General features: G+C 42.9%; 1 protein-coding gene across 2 annotated transcripts in view; it reads left to right on the plus strand.

Annotated features, from left to right (window-relative positions):
• The window catches only part of LOC148838138 (ran-binding protein 3-like), a 30,325-nt gene extending 13,139 nt beyond the window's left edge, over nt 1–17,186 (plus strand). Inside the window, exons 2-15 of one of the 2 annotated variants that reach the window (XM_088912255.1) lie at nt 937–995; nt 1,294–1,324; nt 1,746–1,826; nt 2,251–2,322; nt 3,370–3,444; nt 4,451–4,608; nt 5,408–5,517; nt 6,346–6,427; nt 7,705–7,831; nt 9,842–9,963; nt 10,689–10,809; nt 11,255–11,397; nt 12,521–12,716; nt 14,591–17,186. In XM_088912255.1, coding sequence (XP_088768381.1) covers nt 937–995; nt 1,294–1,324; nt 1,746–1,826; nt 2,251–2,322; nt 3,370–3,444; nt 4,451–4,608; nt 5,408–5,517; nt 6,346–6,427; nt 7,705–7,831; nt 9,842–9,963; nt 10,689–10,809; nt 11,255–11,397; nt 12,521–12,716; nt 14,591–14,634 — 1,421 coding nt within the window. In that variant the 3' untranslated portion in view covers nt 14,635–17,186. The remainder of the gene's footprint in view (nt 1–936; nt 996–1,293; nt 1,325–1,745; nt 1,827–2,250; nt 2,323–3,369; nt 3,445–4,450; nt 4,609–5,407; nt 5,518–6,345; nt 6,428–7,704; nt 7,832–9,841; nt 9,964–10,688; nt 10,810–11,254; nt 11,398–12,520; nt 12,717–14,590) is intronic. The other variant, XM_088912256.1, reaches the window with a different exon arrangement.
• The last annotated feature ends 3,417 nt before the right edge of the window (nt 17,187–20,603 follow it).

Consider the following 20,603-nt stretch of genomic DNA (forward strand, 5'->3'; position numbering starts at 1 on the left):
TCTGAAATATTCCTAGTCCTCTTTTATCGTAGTCTTCTCACAGGGAGCTGAAAGTTCAACCAGTTCCAGCAGTGTTCAGCAGGACTGGCATCTGGGGATTGCTGTGGCCAGGGAAGGTGATAGACTTCTGTGGTCATGAGAATTATTAATTTTAATCTGCTCGGCCTGTGCATGTCCCTGTGGACTAGGTGTTCCAGTGTCCCAGCTGCCACAGTTAGACAGCGCTAAACCAGATGGTTATTCTTAGACCAGTCCTACAGACAGGTTTGAGCTGGAGTGGTGTAGCCACACAGCCAAGATCCCTGTTTTCTGTTGGGTTACATTTTTAGCAGCCCTCTGATTATGCAGTCTGGTCTAAACACTGTTTGTTCCAGTATGGTGCGGCTCCACTGGGGCGCGAGATTGCATAATCGTTTCTGGCAGTGAACGGCTCCATTCATTCAGCTCCTTGGCTAAAAGCATGGGTGTGACATTTCAGAAGCCCTTGACTTATAATGACAGCTCAGTCTGTACGTCTCTGCCGGACTAATGTGTCCTGGGATAGTGACATTTTAATCGCTGTTGAAAATACATTGTGTTTTCAAGCAGGATAAGGATTTTCAGTTTCAAAAAGTAGCACGTGTGAGAGGGAAGCTTACAGTTAATAACATTACTGACCCCAGCAATAAAAGGCACTTCTTTTTATAAATAAGAGTACTTGTCATCAAGATGAAAAAATAAAAACGAGTTTGAAATACCCATGAAACCAAACATGAAATATTTCCCTTCTAGGAAATCACACAAATCTTTGAAAAGCCTTGACATGCCCACAGCTGTAAGAGAAAGACGTCTTCAGAGTGTGCTCTGGGAAAGCAATGTGGTACCGAGTCACTGAATATTGACAGGCGTTAGACCGATGGGAGTGTGTGTTAAGGGGTTGTCTTTTCTGGTCTGCAGTGAAGCCTGTGATTGCTCCACCAGTATTCCTTTTCCAGAAGACGGCACTGCCAGTGAAGGTCAGTTCTCACTTCAAATTATTTTGCACCCCAAATGAGGATTAGAAGCATTATTCACTGCAGTACTTGTACATGTAGAAATTTTCAAGTTTGAAGTGATGCTCACAGAAGGGTAGCTTATGAAGCCACAAGGTTCTTGTATTCTATTTTGAGCCAGATTGAACAGATTTCTCAAAGTGATGTGTTTCTACATCTTGTGTAACATGAAGTGATGTAACCAGAAACTAGAGAATCATAAACCAGAATAAATTAATACAAAGAAGACAAAGATGTTTTAGTATCGTGTTTTGTTTTACAGAGGCTGGCTGAAGACTCGGTAGATGGGATTGGTAAGTACAACAAATTCATCAGATTGATAGTATTCACCGCCTTAATAACATCGGTGCTTTTCCTATGAAACCTATCCCCTCAAATACTTTAGACACCACATTTGACCTGCAGGGTATATGCAGGTTTTTTTCAGGAGCTCCAGAAATGATGCTTCTATTTTGTACTTTTAATTACAGATATTTTAGTATTGTGTCTTGCAGTGGTAATTATTAGATCTGAGCTGATAGAATGGAGTCATGAGAGGCTCCCACCCTTTCAGGCTCTTATGTGATCTTAGTGACAGTGATGTTTCGACCCTGAAACCTGTGCCTTATGAGGGGGAAATCTTAGCCAATGACTTGTCAAGTCTTCCTCTCACGGAGTTATGGGCTTGGATATATCCCTAACAATCCTCTTGTTTCATGGTCTCTTACTCTACAGGTCTGGGTGCGAGTCCCGGAAAACGCGGGCGTTCCTTCACCTTCCCTTCTCCAAGCGCCTCCTACAGGGCAGGGGAGACAGGTGGGTGTGTCAGCCGGGGGCTCCCAACCTCAACAGAACCGAGAGTCATTGTCTCACAATGTCATCCCGCTGGCAGCATCCCCCAGCCTTTAACAATGGGCTAGAGACCAACAACTGTCTTAAAGCGTTTTAGTCCCTCTAGGGGAACGCTCTGTTTTTGTGCTGTATTAGGCTTGGTTGTTTTTCGAATAAAACAACAAAACTGATCACAGAACCAGGTTCATGAGGTGAACCGGAGCCATAGTTGTTTTTCTCGCCTGAGCGACATGGGTGAACTTTTTGGAAACCTCCTCCGTGCTCTTTCAGTGCTCGTTGCAGCAGTTGTGAGCCCTTAATAAAAAACGGAGTGCTTGACGAATGCTGCGCTGATTGGAGTTGTAGAGTGGAAGCAGGAAAAAAGGCCCGTCTTTTCCTGTCTCTCCAGGTCCCGCAGACAGGCAGCAGAGAGAGCGGTCCTCCTCGGTGTGCTCCTTCTCCTTCCCCCCTTCCCGCCCAGGTAGGGCTGTCTGTCGTGGACGCTGTGTAAAGGCGTCCTTCCCTCTGCACGTCACCATCAGTGGTCGAGGCTGCAGAAGGGCCTAGGCGCCTGGAGAAAGGTTTAATAATGCCGCGTGCACTTGTCTGTCTTGTCTGAAGACCCCATGGCAGAGATTCTGGACAAGGAGTTGCATCCGTGCATTAGAAGGTTTTCACAGTGGCCCAAGGCTCCGGCTGGATGGCCGCTCTGTCATTAATCCATGGCGATCACCTGTTGCAGGGGAGCTGCCGTCCACTGAAGGAGCTGTTTTGACCTGATACTGTAAATTACTACTGCTAGATATGACTCGACAAAAAGATTTAAACCATTCAAAAGACAACAGGCCATATCACCCTGCAACTCACTGAAGCTAAGCAGGTGTGAACCTGGTCAATACCTGGATGGGAGACCTCCTGAGAAAACTAAGGGTGCTGCTGGAAGAGGTGTTAGTGGGGTCAGTAGGGGGCACTCACAGCTTGCGGTCTGTGAGGGTCCTAATACCCCATTATAGTGACAGGGACACTATACTGTAAAAGGGTTCCATCCTTCGGATGTTTTCGAAAAGAGTAGGGGTGTTACCCTGGCATCCTGACCAAATTTCCCATTGGCCTTTACCAATCATGGCCTCTTAATGATCCCCATCTCTGAACTGGCTTCATCACTTTGTTCTCCTCCGTACTGATAGCTGGTGTGTGATGAGTGCACCAGGTGGATGCTGCACATTGGTGGTGGTGGAGGGGAGTCCCCATTACCTGTAAAGCGCTTTCAGGGGAGTATCCAGAAAAGTGCTATATAAGTGTAAGCAAATATATTATTATTAAAAGAGGCCTACTGGCATGTGAGTTTCACAGTGTGATGAGAAAAAAACAGCGGGAACTCCAGTTATTATATTAAAGGCATGGTACATTTTGTCTTGGGTAGATTGCTTTCTACTGTACTTTTCTAGTTTCTAGTTTTAACCTTAGTAGATTGAAAGTAGAATTGTTCTGACTTTGAATGTGTTTTTTTCTTCCTTTTATTTTCCAGTCTCAAGAAAAAACGTGTTTATGCCTTCGAGTCTATGCAACCCTAACAGCAACAGCAGCAGTCCTGTAGATACAGGTGGGTACTGTTGTTGATTCAAACTCATGTTTCCCGGGCAGGAAATTATGAAGGAACAAACACAATTTTAATGCAGCGGTTTTGCATTAAAGTGAAGTGGTTTTGCAGTCAGGAAATTTTTCATTTGTATATGAAGGAATGTTGAGAGCACTTTTTGCAAATTTCATTGTTTGCACCCCATCACAGAGGTGGTCTGAACTGTGTACCACAGAGCTACAATTAATTTTGAGTTTTGAAACCTTCAGAGATATACAGATGTCTTTGCTTCTCAAGTCCTCAATTAACTAACTAGTTGCGGTTAAATAGGAAAATGTGTTTTCAAGAAATCTCAGCATTAAAGCTTTTATAAAGAGTCAAAAAGCGAAATTGCTAAATTTTCTATTTTTCTATTTTCCTATAGCTTGGCATGTATAAGTGTTTCTGTTGTGATCAGTTCCAATTCATTAAAATTTAATTGAAATTAGAGCACTTCTCTCAGGAATAAAGGAGAGTGATATAAGTTAGCTGTATTATACTAAACCTGAGAGGAAACAAACTCTTCAGTTAAATCACTTTGATTTTTACCAGTGACAAATTCCAATCCATATACTCAATGACAGTTTAGGATTTCTGTTTACCTTTGTTGAGATATTTTAAATTAGTTTGTTGAAGGGCAGGCAGATGTATTTAATATATCAGAGCATCAATAAGGATTGTAGATGTTTCTAAAATGTTTGGCTTTTTAAGGTTTTTAATCTTAGTTTGCAGCCAAAAGAAAAGCACCACTCAATGCTTCCTTCTTTTAAAGCGTTAAATTTTTCATTACACAATGAAATAGCTGGGATTTTTGTAAAGGCAAGTGTATGAAACTGTGCCAACAATTTTTTTTCATTTTCAAAAAAAGAAGAAGGAAGTTTTGCATACTTGAAATCCATGGCCTAGCAATAAGGGTTCCTCTTCAGAAGGAATGTATTTGTTAGAGGAGGCCTCACATGTGGCGCTGATCGCGATTGCTGTTTTCTCCCAGCAGATTGTTCAGCGTGGAAAGCCAAAGGGCCTGTGCTGAGGCCGGCCACCCTCCAGGCTCCCAGACCACACAGCGTCTCCCCGCCTCTGCCTGCAGAGGGGTCCTGCAGCCTGACCACTGCTGACACGCCCTGCTCCGGCCGGGCGCCAGACCAGCAGGTGAGCTCGAGACACTACCGCCAGCCACCAGCAAATCAAGAATGACCTCTTGTGACCTTTGCTTAGGAAAAGCCAAAGGGCGGTAGTGAATGTGAAATTAAAAGAATTATCATCCTGCAACTCACAACTGGCAGCCCGCTGAAGCTAAGCAAGTGTGAGCCTGGTCTGTACCTGGATGAGAGATGATTAGTGCACTGAGCTGGGCATGTCTGGAGAGGAGAATGGTGATTGGTGCACTGAGCTGGGCATGTCTGGAGAGGAGAATGGTGATTGGTGCACTGAGCTGGGCATGTCTGGAGAGGAGAATGGTGATTGGTGCACTGAGCTGGGCATGTCTGGAGAGGAGAATGGTGATTGGTCCACTGAGATAGGCATGTCTGCGAGAGGGGAGAGGTGATTGGTGCACTGAGCTGGGCATGTCTGTGAGAGGAGAGCAGGTCTCCCTCTTGGTACTGTATCTCTTAAACTGTCCTTTATTTTAATCTTTGCTATTTTGGCCTATGTAAACTTTTGAAATCATTCACTTATGCAGTGAATACGACACCCCTGTTGAACTAAGGTCAACACTTTCTGTTGTTTGTTTGGTCAGCCCCCTCCAAATGATCGTTCTACAAAGAAACAGATTACGAAACATGTTTAAATTTGTTTTGAGGAAAAAATAACAACAGTCATTGTTTACTCACTGATTACAATTGAGTCACTGTGTTGCAAACTCAGCTTAATTTGATAAGCGCCCCCCCCAGCTCAAACAACACACACATCCACAGAATGTGCTTTCCTTTTTGTTTCTGATCAATAGGCACCAACAGAGCTCCACAGTTTTCCAGGAAGTCGCCCACCAGGCATAGAGTCGGACACCACTTTCCCATCTTCCACTTTCCCTCAGCTTGTGCCTCCTCAGGCAGACAGGTAACCAGTGTATCCGTATCAAGTCTCAGGCGGAGGAGTGCTCCTCTGGTCTGGGGATGGTGAAAATTAAACCCTTGCTTTATAACCTGCCCTAGCATTAATCTGCAGTTTGAATACCCTCTGCCAAACAACATGTACAGCAGTTCACAGACAAGGAGTAATGAACTTTTGTTTAATACACCTGAAACTTTCAGTAAGTTTTTCTTTAAGCATTCTTGCCCCTGGAATATTTGGTGGCAAATTGGTGGTAATAATAATCCACATTATTATTAGTCCTAAAGGTCTATTGCCAACATGTAAAGCAAAATGAAGTCTTGTTCCAATATTATATGTGAGTAGAAACTATGAAATATGCATAGTCTGTGTTGAGAAATGAAAGCTTACAAACATAAGTACTGTAGCTTGATCCCATCAGAGTTGATTGTAGGGGGAAAAATATGATCATCGTGGGGTTTTGACCGATTGTGTTATGTAGATGTATGTTTCAGAGAACAAAAGTCAGACGTTTGTGTTGAAAATTTCCCAATTTTCCAAATTTTTTAAGAACTGCCCTAGTGCTGGTGTTGCTATTTTAGTTTGGTGACTGAGGACGAAAGTGTTTAACTTCAGGTGACAAAACATGAGCTGGTATAGTGTTGATACTTTATGTGCCCAGTAATAGGGACTGCTTTAAGCATGAATGGAAATAGATGTTGTTTAGAACAAAGATTTAAAGTGAAAACTAAAAAAAATCAAATTTGTGCAGAAGCTTGGCAAGTCCTGGTTACCCTTGTTGATGAGGACACGGCTTCAAAGGTAAATCTGTTGGCATCTCGTCCTTCTCTGCAGAAGTCCTGTGAAAATGGACCTGGTTGCCACAGAGAGCAGCTTCCCATTTGTGTTTGGGGAAAACATGAGTGAGAGAGTTTTGGTGAGTATATCTGGTTTCATATTTAAAATACTTTTCTAACTAATTAACCAGGCAAGTAGCTGGAAACCCAATAATATAAACTATGAGAAAGAAATGTTATTTTAAAGCTGACGCTCAGGATAGGCCTTAGTTCTGCACTGTTGTGTATCTGTAGTCCTAGGGCTGTCTTTATATTATCACTAATTGGCAAGTCATGGGGTGCTCGTTTCCTATCGGGCTTCGGTCTGTGTCGATCCTGCCACTCTGACAGTGGTGAATTCCACTACTCCAAAAAGGTTGGCCTCCTGTCACTGGAGACTTCAAGGGGATTGTGTCACCTTAAGGAGCTCAATAACATGTTTAATTTAATTACACCTGCAGGTCTGTATAATCACATCTGCTAGCAGAGAATGGGAGACAAGAGTTAAAATATCAAGAGTTATTAGCCAGTTTGGCTTCAGTGTTCATCAGAAATGAATATTGAGTGTAACTAAGGAATCCCAGCTGTTCACTGTTATGGTTCTTAAACTGATCGCCTGGTATGTGAACAGGTCTGATGTTTCCAGATTTAATTGCTTATGCAGAATCAAGAATGTGAAGTTAAGTTTTAAAGATGTGTAAGGAGCAAGGCTGTGCACGTTTATCGCATAAGTTCTTTGTTAAAAATGAAAATGAATACATTTTTAAACATGTTTCCATTCAAAACTGATATCTTTGGCTCTATTTTGTTTAAATAGGACTGTTATTTACTAACATGACTGTTCAAAGTACAGACTTTTGTACTAGCCTTTTCATTACCCAGAGAGCACTGGACGCCAGAGTTTTTTCATTTCTACAAAAGTTGAACTGAATTTGGCATTGATCACTGCATTAGCTTTGGATTGATGTTTTTTACTTTGATCTGTTAAAAAACCTTATGTTTCATGTCCACGTGTTTAACAGGAAAAATCTGTAACTGTAAGTGTAGTATGAAGTGGATATAATGTCATGATATTCTGTCCATCAATTTCATTGTTTTCCTTTTGGACTGAGGGCACTTCTGTGTCGTTTTGGCTAGAAGATGAAAACCTTTTAGAATGTCACAGTTTTTAAGACATGGATTTCCCTGCAGTGAAATGTTGAAAAATGAAGCTGCATTTAAGGTAAACGAATAGTTGCTTTTCATTTGAAAGCCCCACAGTGTTCAGCGGCCCTGTGCTGTTAGACCTGTCAGCCATGTAAGTTTCCTCTTTGTTCTCACTCAATCGCTGGAGCTGACGTTGATGTGTAAAGACAGCAGTTGATTTCACTCTTCCCAGAGCCCTACGAAGACTCCGGACGCTGACGTATCGGACAACAGCGAAGACAGTGCGACTGCCCCAGAGTCCAGCTCCTCTGAGTCCGACTCCGACTCCGAGTCCCTGACCTGCGGATCACCGCATGGAAGTAAGTGTTGCCCTGTGTGTTCCTTCCTGGAGTTTCCATTCAGCTACACAGCCCCTGACGTGACACAGGCTGGGGATGCTTTGTTCTCAGTCTTTGATCTCGATTTGATTGTGCAGAACTCTGCAGAGCTGCCACCAAGTCCCAGTAACTCACAAACCAGACAGTCCCCTCGTTTGATTCAGTCTATTGCAGGCAGGTATCTGATCTCAGAATGTTATCCAGCAGTTCCTTGACCGTTTTCATGAAGGTTCCCAGAAGGAAACAGTCAGCAACACAGCAGGGCAGTTGGCTAGAGACACCCAGGACTCTGTACAAAGTAGTACCTCCCTTTCAGTATGGAATGTCCCTGCAGTTAATCTTCTGTAGCTGTACAGCCCCCAGTGTTCTCCGGCTGCTCAGTAAATCACAGGAGATAGTCTGACAGCGTTCTGCAGGGCATTGCCAACATCAGCTGGAAAACGTGGTGCTTCTGTCTCACAGGATCTGGGATGTTTTTGTCTGACAACAATCAGAATTCACTTCACAATTCCGGGGTGAACTAAGGCTGCTGGAGGAGTTTCTCTTTTAATCCAAGATTTTCCATAAAACTGAGGTGACTTGATTCTTTCTGGCCTTCTCTCTCAATTTCCTTGGCATCCCCGAATCGTTTGCCCTTCACCTTATGGTGCTTTTGTGCCCCCTTGTGGCAGTAGTTGTAGTTGCAACAGAAAAGATCCTAGATCATACAATAGCCTGTTGAACAGCAGAGCGGTTTGCAGGAAACTGCTGATCATCAGCTGATTAACAGCTGCTGGCAGTTGAATCAACTTGTTTACATTTTGTTATTTTTTTTCCTTACTTTTTGTTATAAAACATGGAACTACTGAATGTTTGGAACAGAAAGGTACATTAAAATTATCCTGTTTGACAAAATCAGCGCTGTTACAAACAACATTCAGCTTTATAGTTTCTTTTTTAATACACTATCACCTTTGACTCCAGAAGCCAAAGTTTTATATTTTACTTGACTTAAGTGGTCCTCCTCTCATATAGTTTAAAGTGTATACATATTCTAGACTCGTTTTATGGCAATCATTATTCATTAAATATATCTGAAATCAGAAACTATTTGCGTGCTCTTCACAAGGAATTTGAATCTGCTTTTTACTGCCAGTTATACGCCTTCAGTGCCATTGTCTGAGTCATATGGATGGCTTGTCTGCCTGCTCTATCTTGTACTGGGAGCCCACAATGGAGACAGTGGTTCTCAGTGTCTGCACAGGTCCCAGGGGTCTAATTACTGTCCATTGCTGCAGGCTTCAATTTCCAGTAGTTTTTCATACAATCCCAATTATTGCTAAAGAAGATGCATCCTGTGACCTTGTACATACTAACCATGTGGTTAGGCAACACATAGAATACTTATTTACTTGATATGTTATATGCTGTTCAGTCCTGCAGCATGCTATATCTTAGCTTTGAGTAAAAAAAGTATTTATATTCTATAATAATGGAGTTTGAATTTAAGTAGCCACACCACAATTGTCCATGAATGTGCACAGCTAACCAAAGTATAACTAATATATATTAGCATATACTAAAAACCAGAGGCAACAAGACATTTTGTGTGCTCAGAAAATTAATAAGACATCTGCGATTGAGCCACCTCAGCCTGTAGAGCAGATAAACAGCAGCCCTGATCAGCAGTCAGAATGATTACAATGCACGGTGAATTCACATCAGATTTTAGAAGAGGCATGTCCCATTGTAAATAAATTGCTCATTGACAGGAAGGAAAAGACCATCCCATCTAGCAAATTACAGATTTTTAGCACACGCCTGCATGCTGTAAGACAGGTGAAGCATGCATTTTTAAAGGCAAGATGTGAAGGGGAGTGTGTGCCCCCCTGAACAGCCTTTATTACTGACGTTCATTTCTGACGCCAGCTGGCAGGGGGCGTCACTGCCCTCGGTCCTGACCGCGAGTTGAGCCCTGGTGCTAACGCTGTCCCTTCCTTGTGCCCCCTGCAGCGGTTAGGAGGCGCACGCTGAGGGAGTCGGCAGCCGCCTGCACTGCGGCCAGCGGGCGGAGGTGCCTGCTGAAGAGGGTGAGGGTCTTCACGGGAGAGGAGCTGGAGAGCAACGTGGTGCAGGTACGTCCCATCAAGAGCTGGGACACATCTCCCTGCCTCCCCTCCAGCTTTAGTCTAATCTGCTTTTCCTGGCGAGAGTCACAGCGCATTGTAAGATCTTATCCATCTTCTGTCCTCCCGCTTGATCCAATCCAGAGTCACAGGGATTCCCATCCCAAATAAGTTATCGCAAGACAAAAAGAGGAGTTCACCCTCAGTCTCTTCTGATTGACCAGTAAAAGTCTTCTACCCTAGAAGCCTGGTAGTCCTGTGACATCCCTGGATCCTTCCCTGAGGAGTTGTTTTTACTCTAAGGCAGACTGAAGTCATTTATAAGCACAAGACATGTGAAGCGCTTCACTGTCTTTCAGGTGCTGGGTTACTTGCTTTCTGAAGGATATTGATCCCCTGTCCACAACAGTCATTCAGGCTTGCAAGGCAAAGAAACCCTTTTTAGGAGAAACAGGGCTTTTAGTCATGTACTGATTCTCCTCAGTAAAACACAGTTTCTTCTCCTAGTACATGTAGTACATCTCAAACAAGTGCCAAGAGCCAGTGTAGAACAGGCTAGTGTCCTGCTCCTCATGGAGGGTGTGTTGAACACTCCTGAGAAACCCTGAATTTGACCGTACCTATTCCAAACCACCAGACTGCTGATGTCTGGGATGCAGGAGGTGGCGCGCTGTGCGCTGTTTTAAGTTTTGGTTTTGATTTTTCACAAGTCTTGCCCTTCTGTGGGGTTTCAGATGACCTGCAAGCTGTTTGTGTTTGAGAAGGCGACGCAGTCCTGGCGGGAGAGAGGCAGGGGAATTCTGCGGCTCAATGACTTGGCTGCCGGGAGGCCAGGCAGCTTCCAGTCACGATTAGGTACAGTAAACTGCAGGGCTTCTGGACCTTTACTTGCTAGCTCTCGCTCCAGCCATCTTCTTAATTGCTTAATTTAGACCTTAATTAAATGAAAAATTATTTGCTTACTCAGACATTTTGTTGCTTACATTTTTTAAGCTTTAAAATTTTTTAGCACCTGGAAATCAAAGCAGATTTTTTTTAGCAAAAAAGGATTAAAAAAATCCAAGAGACCCAAACAATTAGGGTATTAATTAATTTGTGACCTGCTTTTCCAGAAAGTCTTTCTGAAGGTTAACTTTGAGTGTGAAATGAGTCATGTTACAGACAAGCTCAGAAAAGAGTTCTTTGAAAAAGCTACTGCCAGTGTTTTTTTTTTTTGTATTACTTTTTCTAACGTGGCTCCTGTCAGTAAGCATAATCCCATTCCGGTTCCTTGTCTGAAAGTGCCCTGTTCCCCCTGCAGTGATGAGAAACCAGGGCAGCCTGAAGGTGATCCTGAACTCCAAGCTGTGGGCTGAGATGCACGTGCACAGAGCGAGCAGGAGGAACCTGCAACTCACCGCCACTGAGTTGGAGGAGCGCTCTGTCCGGATCTTCCTCGTCCAGGTGAGCACCAGCTGAGAGGCAGGGCCGCAGCACTTCCAAGAATCTTTCTTAAACAAAGAATCTTAAACAAAGCAGAATTTCACCTCAGGCTCAAGGAACAAAACATGGTGGTCTTGTGTCTGCACTATACCGACGCTTTCGAATTGCAACATTGTCTTAGTTGAATGTTTTTCAACAATGTTTTTTGAAACACAAAAATGTTTGTGTAAGCTTATCCCGGCAAATGCGACACATTTTGAGCTTTGAAGAAGCCTTTGCGAAACTTGCACATATGAACATGCTACTTCTATGTGCTGACTGGATCCCTTGGCTTAGAGAACTGGAAAAACAGCGCACTCATGTGCACCATGGGTATATCTGTGTGGACGTTCCTGTTGCATGTGGAAACAGGAGCGCTGGACATACAGCGGGCGTACGTCTTGAGCCACAGACTCCGTGATCTTGAGATGAGAGACTGATGTCAAGGATTTCAGCCCAGGAAATGTCAGGGCGTGTAAAGTTCACCTGTTGACCATGTCAAGGCTGGTACAGTGTTACCGGCGACAGGTGGCATCCATGATCACCCTGTCCATGTCTGGGCAAGCAGCGCCACTTCAGTGCCAACTCCTGCAACGCTCAAGCCACTGCTGCAAGTCTCAGCAGTTTCCAAACTGAAATTTGTTTAAGAAAGGTTGAAAGTAACATTCAGTACAGTGCAGTATTGTATATTATAACTAAGTAAAAAAGCAGTTCACATTTGCTGTCATAGACGATCAAAGTCTGTCTTCTAGCACAACTGTTAGAAATGGAACAACTAAATCGCTAAGGTGAAATTAAGTGTAAGCAACTATGTTTTCTTGGGACTGTTTGGATGTTAACATATATTTTCCTCTTCAGATGAAAGGCCTAGTATTACTTTTGAGCCCCATTCTTTGTGAGTTACTGTCGTTGAAGAGATGAATTACCCACTGAGGCCCAACGTCTCTAGAAAGCCATGATGCATACTTGGTCATAAGACCTTTGCTCATTAACAGAAGTGTTGTAGCCCGTTGCCTTTGATAAGCAGTGATAGACATGTCCTGCACAACAGTCTTGAGTTAGGTGGCTGTTGAAGCACTGTTTTTGAAAGACTATTTCTCTGCAGGGCGGTGCCAAAGACATTGCCCGTCTCTACATGGCCATTCACCATCGCCTGGTGGCACTGCGGTGTGCTGGCATGGAGCTGGGGAGGGCGCCCAGTCTGGAGGGGCCAGAGTCAGGACCTGCCCTGCGGCCCTTTGACAGCGAGGAAGAGGAGGAGGAAGAGCAGATATTGACCCATCTGGGCTGCTCCACAGCCGGTAAGGAGGCCTGTATGTAAAATACCAAATTCAGCACTAAAGCAAATGTTAGGGCATTCACACGGATTCATGCATTTTGGATGTTGCTGTGTATGTGTGCGGGGGGGGTTATGGCTCCGATGAGGCAGGTTGGGCAGTGCCAAGGAGGCCCTACTTTGGACTGGAATTCTTGGCAGAACTACCAGCCTCGCAGCTGGGACAGGGAGGGCTTTTTAGCAGGAGGCCCAGGACTGAAAACATGTGGGTGTTCTTTCCAGGAATGAGAAAAAAAACAAAGTCACACCCATGAGGGCTGCCTACACTATGCCAGCTGTGAGACAGTGCCAGTGCCCCTCACCTTACGTGGGTTCAGACATAGGACAGCAGAGTAAAGGACGCAAAGAACTGCGCTGTCACTCGCAGTACTGTGAAAACTGCTTACTTCTAGTAATGTGGTGGAAGGGGTCAGCTCATGAAATGCTCCTGTGTTTTTAAAAACCGGGCCTTAGCGTGAAGGCCCTGTGCCCTGCAGCGGCTTGGCTCCAGGGTCATGAACAGTCTGCAGTAATAGGATCAGAGTCAGCGGAAACAATAAAGAGATGCAGTGTCACAGCGGAGTCGCGGCTCAGTGACTCATGCTTCTCACGTGCGATTTTAAACACTTTATCAAACTGCTGGCTGGGTGAATGGCAGTGAAGATGTTGGATTATGTTATATTTAGAGTCCTGTCCTCCTACACGTCTCTGAATATTTTAAATGCCAGAAGTGGAACCTTCCCTCGTATCTGCATCAGCAGATACTTGTGTCACCAAAGTGTGTGTGTGTGGGGGGTTATTGACAGGAAACCTAAAAAGGATCGTGTTCAGACAAGTTTAGCACTTTACAGTCTTGTGAGTAATGCTCAAAAAGGTGATACGTTGGAAAAACGTAAGTGCCCCAGCGCTGCGAGGCAGCAATGCTAACCACTGCACCACCGAACTGCCCACAACACATTGCAAACATGCAAAAATGAGGGTTTCTCCAAAATCTGTCAACAGCCCCTGGGAAAAAAACTTAATGATTACATTTATTGAAAATCATTTGATTAAATAAATCCTGAGGGTTGGATCCAACTTTCTTAGGTGAGCTAATTCATTGATTGTTTGGCAACTTTGTTTTCCCTACGAGTCTTTATAATTAATTACAGAGTGAAGCATAACTATAACACCTGTGAAACAGTGATCTCCAAAACCTTGCCACCTCCTACAATGTACAGTATAGCACTTTATTGGGATTCAAGATTCAAGATTTTTTATTTGCCATATACAACAAGTGTATTGGAATGCTAACGCGTTCAGCTGTACCCAGTAATGGTAGAGAAAATAAAATAGGCACAGATGACAAACAGATATGGTCAATAAAAATTTAGACAATAGATGTTATATATGCAGCCAAGACAGGACATAGTGCCAACAGTGCAGTACCTTAAAGTGCAGGTGCTAATTTGAGCTGTTTGTGATGTGGACTGCTTTTGAAGAAACTGTTTTTGAATCTATTGGTTCTGATACTGCGATACCTCCTACCAGAACCCAGAATCTGTGAAAACAGATCGTGGCCAGGGTGAATTGGGTCCTGGAGTATAGCTCGAGCCCGGCTGTGCCAGCGGTCTAGATATATCCAGTCGATGGAGGGTTGCTCGGTCTCAGTGATTTTTTTGGAACGGACCTCACAACCCTCTGTAAGGCTTTTCTCTCCTGTACTGTGGCTCCACCATACCACACCGTAATACCACCAGTCAGGACACTCTCAATGGTATTGTGGTAAAAATGACTTGTAAGAGCCTGACTTGTAGGACTTTTTGCAGTCACCATTCAGAGGTATATCATAAGCCACTCTATTTTTTTTTGTTTTTGCAGGAGGATCAGACTGGAGCTATAGCCAACCCCGGATCCGCTCCTGATGCGTCCTCAGTGTGCGGCGATCCCCGTCACTCTCACACACAGAGCACTCCCGTGATAACCTTCACCGGATCCCGGCTCCAGCTTTCCTTCTGGGCCTGTGCGCGGCCGCGGCTCTTTGGGAAGAGCGTCTGGATCCCGTGGTGGCGGCCAGCTGCCTGCGCCCGCTTGTACCCCCGGGGGAAGGTGGAATGCAGATCGGCAGCAGGATCCCCTTCATCCAACGCAGTATCGCAGCTCCTACTGCCTAAATACAGTCAGAGCCCTTGTTCCACGGGGCATATCGAACACCCGCGGGTGCTTGAAAAAGACTCATTTACACTGCTTTGGAGATCGGAACTAGAAGCGCGGCTTCTCTTTTTGTCTTATGTCAAGTTTTACTTTGTAAATCTGGGGAAAAACTCAGATATTGAATATTCCTGATGGTGGTGTGAGGTAGCTTTGAAACAAAGGAAAAAAGGGCAAAAGGGTTTTTTGCAGGAATCAGAAGAAAATGATCTTCATGCAGAAGAAGGAACATTTGGTTGCTGCAATAGTATGTCTCTCACTACTGAGCCTGGACATTGTTAAGGAGCCGGTTTTGGAAGATGGAAAAAAAAAAGGGAATTCTTATTCAGGAAGGAGAGATATGTATTGTGTAGATTTTTTTGACTACATTTAGTATGTATATTTAGTTAAGGAGTGATCTTAAGATACTGTATCGCAGCACTTTTTAAGTTCCATTTTAATGCTTAATTCACACTGTGCTGGACAACTGCAGTAATTTTGCTAAGATGTGTTCAATGGCCGCTTTTATAAATTTTTGCTAGAATTGAATTCTATTGCGTTTTTCTCTTACTCATTACTCTTCAGTGCAATACTATTTAAGTGAAAGACTGCTGTTGGCTGGAATGAGCCAATGGCTTAAAAAAGGTACACTGACTCAACGTAGAGGAGTTATTTTGGAAAATTGCTTGTTTTGCCGAAAATTGAGTTTGAGAATTTTTGGTAAAGATGCACAATGAGTCAGCTGTGTTTAAACAGCTCTCTGCGCATATCATTATTTTTTTCTTTGACTGTTTTTTTAAATGTGAAACAAAAGATTTTGAGGGATGTTAGCCTTCTTTTGGAATGTAGTTTCCTATGTATCGCAGTATACCTGTGTGAAAAAATGATTGCACCTCGTGCAAAGAAATTATTACCCTGTATATGACTGATTTTGCTTCATATACATTTTCTTTACTTCTTCTGGTAGAAATTTCTCTGGGTTGCAGACAGTGGTGGGGCTGACTTTTTTTTCATAAATGGAAGCTGTCTATTCAAACAGCTTTTTTGAAATGACAATGTAAATGTAGGCCATAGTTCTCTTCAAGGAAAAAACACATACTGTACAACCTGTATACAGTACTCTGCTTTGCATACTCACAGCTTATTTAAGGTTACAGAGGAGCGGCGAACATTGACTTATTGCAATATAAAGTCAGATATCAGTGTGGATATAGGTCTTTCCAGAATTTTCCTGTTTTTATCCCAAGAGGAGGGGCACCAAACATTCCCCTTGACAAGGAAAGAACAAGCGAGAATTTCCTTTGCTACTTTAGTTGAAAAAGAATAGTGTGTGCAAGTTTGTGAAGGCCCCAGCCTTTCTAGTAACAATTTCAATAACGTATCTCTTTTAAAATTGCTGGAAACTGAGTGCGATAAGAGATTGTTCGTTGGCATACAAAGGTGTACTTGATAGGTGGATACGTCCAGCAACGTATTTGTTGTTATATCATCTGACAGCACTTCACAGTCAGTCTTCCTTCTGTAAGAATGCTTTTCTATGATGCTCTTGGGTCTTTCCACTACCTCTACCATCCCAGGGGAAGGACTGCTGGATTAAAGGTGACATTTTCACCCCGAAGGGAGCTCTTATACTTTTATCAGCCTGATAATGTTTGGCTGAGTCTCACGGCTTTCTTGTCACCTTTGTGCTGGTTTCTTGTTTGGGTTTGAATTCAGCCTCACAGATGGATAAAAACAGTCTTTGTTCTCTGGTGTTTTACGCTGTGTTAGGTTTAGACACAACTGTAGGTATTTCACTCACAGAACCATGAGACGTTCCAGGACAGCTGCAGCAATCTGCATTCTGGGTCTTATAGATAAAGTGGGAGGTGTTCCAGGTTCTTTTTCATGTTTTACTTGTTCTATTCCAAGTGAAAAATGCAACTTGCATTTACTTTTTAAATTTTAAACACGTTTAAGTGCTATCATGTACATATAATTCTTAGTTTTGGCTGTTCAGCTGTATTTGCACAGGAAGCTATGATTGTCATTCATGTAATTGTAATATTTTAAAAAACAGAATCGGTCTATTTTGTTTTAAAAAGTGAAAAGAAAAATTGCCTTAATTTATCTATTCAAGATGTGCTCACAAAATTTACTAAGGGTTGATAAGGAAATTTTGATATTTTTATGAATGTATTAATTGGGCTAGGTTGTTCAATATTTTCTGAAAACAACTCAAGCAGTACCAGTTTGTATGCTTTTTTGTTTAAAGAAATGTATTATAAATAAAGTATGTATTTATTAGTCATTTATTGCTGTACGGTTCATAATGTTATGCACAGAATTTAACACACAAACCACACAGTGTCACACCCTGGTGACTAATTATGGGACCACCTGGAAATATTGCTTGAAATCTGGCTAAAAGATTCAATGCCCATTTTGATAGAAACACTAGAAATTAACCTCAAGAGGTTAACGTTCTTCATCTGTGCACTTGCCATGGAAAGTCTATTTCTCAGCAGTGAGGAATGATCAATCAGGACAAATAAGTTACACCGCTTGAGAGTGTGTGTGTGGGGGGGCGTTACTAATGGCTGACAGCAAGGAAGGGGTCTGGGACTCTAGCCCCTCCCCGCACCAGAAGAGCCCACGCCCTGGCACAGAGGACAAACCTGAGGCAGTGATGCAAATCCTACGGCTTGTGAAAGACAGGAGAAATATCTTTTTTCAGGAACCCAACACTCACCTTCTCCTAAGCAGTAATCACCAACTGATCTCCGTTCCACGAAACATTTTTTGCCATCAAAGGAAACTGTAAATACAGTGGTGTGAAAAAGTGTTTGCCCCCTTCCTGATTTCTTATTTTTTTGCATGTTTGTCACACTGAAATGTTTCAGATCATCAAACAAATTGAAATATTAGACAAAGATAACACAAGTAAACACAAAATGCAGTTTTTAAATGAACGTTTTTATTATAAAGGGAAAAAAAATCCAAACCTACATGGCCCTGTGTGAAAAAGTGATTGCCCCCTAAACCTAATAACTGGTTGGGCCACCCTTAGCAGCAACAACTGCAATCAAGCATTTGCGATAACTGGCAGTAAGTCTTTTACAGCGCTGTGGAGGAATTTTGGCCCACTCATCTTTGCAGAATTGTTGTAATTCAGCCACATTGGAGGATTTTCGAGCCTTAACTGCTTTTTTAAGGTCATGCCACAACATCTCAATCCGATTCAGGTCAGGACTTTGACTAGGCCACTCCAAAGTCTTCATTTTGTTTTTCTTAAGCCATTCAGAGGTGGACTTGCTGGTGTGTTTTGGATCATTGTCCTGCTGCAGAACCCAAGTGCGCTTCAGCTTGAGGTCACGAACAGATGGCCGGACATTCTCCTTCAGGGTTTTTTGGTAGACAGCAGAATTCATGGTTCCATTTACCACAGCAAGTCTTCCAGGTCCTGAAGCAGACCATCCCAGACCATCACACTACCACCACCATATTTTACTGTTGGTATGATGTTCCTTTTCTGAAATGCTGTTACTTTTACGCCAGATGTAATGGGACACACACCTTCCAAAAAGTTCAGCTTTTGTCTTGTCAGTCCACAGAGTATTTTCCCAAAAGTCTTGGGGATCATCAAGATGTTTTCTGGCAAAACTGAGACGAGCCTTTATGTTCTTTTTGCTCAGCAGTGGTTTTCATCTTGGAACTCTGCCATGCAGGCCATTTTTGCCCAGTCTCTTTCTTATGGTGGAGTCATGAACACTGACCTTAACTGAGGCAAGTGAAGCCTGCAGTTCTTTGGATGTTGTTGTGGGGTTTTTTGTGACCTCTTGGATGAGTCGTCGCTGCGCTCTTGGGGTAATTTTGGTCGGCCGGCCACTCCTGGGAAGGTTCACCACTGTTCCATGTTTTCGCCATTTGTGGATAATGGCTCTCACTGTGGTTCGCTGGAGTCCCAAAGCTCTAGAAATGGCTTTATAACCTTTTCCAGACTGATAAATCTCAATTACTCTGTTTCTCATTTGTTTCTGAATTTCTTTGGATCGCAGCATGATGTCTAGCTTTTGAGGATCTTTTGGTCTACTTCACTTTGTCAGGCAGGTCCTATTTAAGTGATTTCTTGATTGAGAACAGGTGTGGCAGTAATCAGGCCTGGGTGTGGCTAGAGAAATTGAACTCAGCTTTCCAAAGATGTGATAAACCACAGTTGATTTATGTTTTAACAGGGGGGGCAATCACTTTTTCACACAGGGCCATGTAGGTTTGGATTTTTTTTTCCCTTAATAATAAAAACCTTCATTTAAAAACTGCATTTTGTGTTTACTTGTGTTATCTTTGTCTAATATTTCAATTTGTTTGATGATCTGAAACATTTCAGTGTGACAAACATGCAAAAAAATAAGAAATCAGGAAGGGGGCAAACACTTTTTCACACCACTGTATATATATAAATGATGGTGGGTGGCAAGAACAACCCAGTGAAAGAAGCTGTCAGTTGCTGGAATGGACAATCAGATATTATTAGATGTTGTTGAAGTAGCTGCGTCAGCATGTGTAGGCTGCAAAGGAACAAGTAAAGGTTTATTTAGAATAAAAGAATGTTTCAGCTGTGGAGCCTTCTTCGGGTGTGAGAGAGGGAAATCATCAGCTCATAAGAGATCTAGAAAAAGATTTAGCAGAAGGCAGAGTGGCCCAATAGATAGATAGATAATACTTTATTAATCCCGTAGGGAAATTGATGATATTAGGCTACGTTCATTATTAGATGTGTACTAGGCAAAGCATTAACAGATGATCAAGGTGACACTGAAACAGTATTTGAATTTATGAGCTCCAAGCGGATACAATAGACATGGCCGCTGGTGCATTCACACAAATCAAAGAAATTTCACCTTTTCTTAACCATATTTTAGCAAGATTGCTCCCATAGTTCAGACAACAGTACCAAAACATTTTTTTCAGTTCTTTAATGTATGCAATAGTGATTACAGAAGGACTACAATATGCTGGCTGCAAAACAAAAGCCTTGATATCTGAGGTTATTAACCCTCTCCCTGGTTCCAGGAACAAGGGGCTCTAGTACAGTTCTCAAAACACAGCACCTGTACTGCGTTAAGGTGGGCCTTCTGCGAGTGCCACAAAGAAAAAAACATGCTTAAAAACGAGAGGTCAGCCCACCCATCTAGCTGATTTGGTTCAATTTAGTTAATTTCTTTCAGCCAATCTGAGTCTGGGCAGCTTGTTCCACACTTCCACCACTCCTTGTGTAAAGAAGTGCCTCTTATTCTCGGTTTTAAATGCACGTCTTGAGATTCCAGCTGTAACCTCTGGTTTTCATATCCCTGTTGATTCTGAAGAAGTTTAGTGAGCCAATTGTGTTCATGCTTTTGATGATTTTTGAATACTCGAATCAGGTCTCTCGTATTTGTCTCTCTTCCTGGCTAAAACGATAGTTCCTTCACCTTGATAGCGTAGGACAGTCCTTTTAAGCTGTAAAGGATTTTAAAGATCAGCATCTTTAAGGTGATCCGCTTAGCTCTTGCCCTTGCTTAAACACCCTCTGGAAAAACGCGTTGAAACTGTTCAGTTCCAGGCATTTTAACAAAGACTCTGAGGCAGAAATATCGCTAGATATTAGAGCTTCGCACTTGCACAGAATTGCATTTGAGCGATAACGCCTACCTTCAGACCTGCCAAGAGTCTGCAGGGACAACAC

The sequence above is a fragment of the Atractosteus spatula genome, chromosome 3 (genome assembly GCF_055471065.1).
Source record: "Atractosteus spatula isolate fAtrSpa1 chromosome 3, fAtrSpa1.hap1, whole genome shotgun sequence".
Lineage (NCBI taxonomy): Eukaryota > Metazoa > Chordata > Actinopteri > Semionotiformes > Lepisosteidae > Atractosteus > Atractosteus spatula.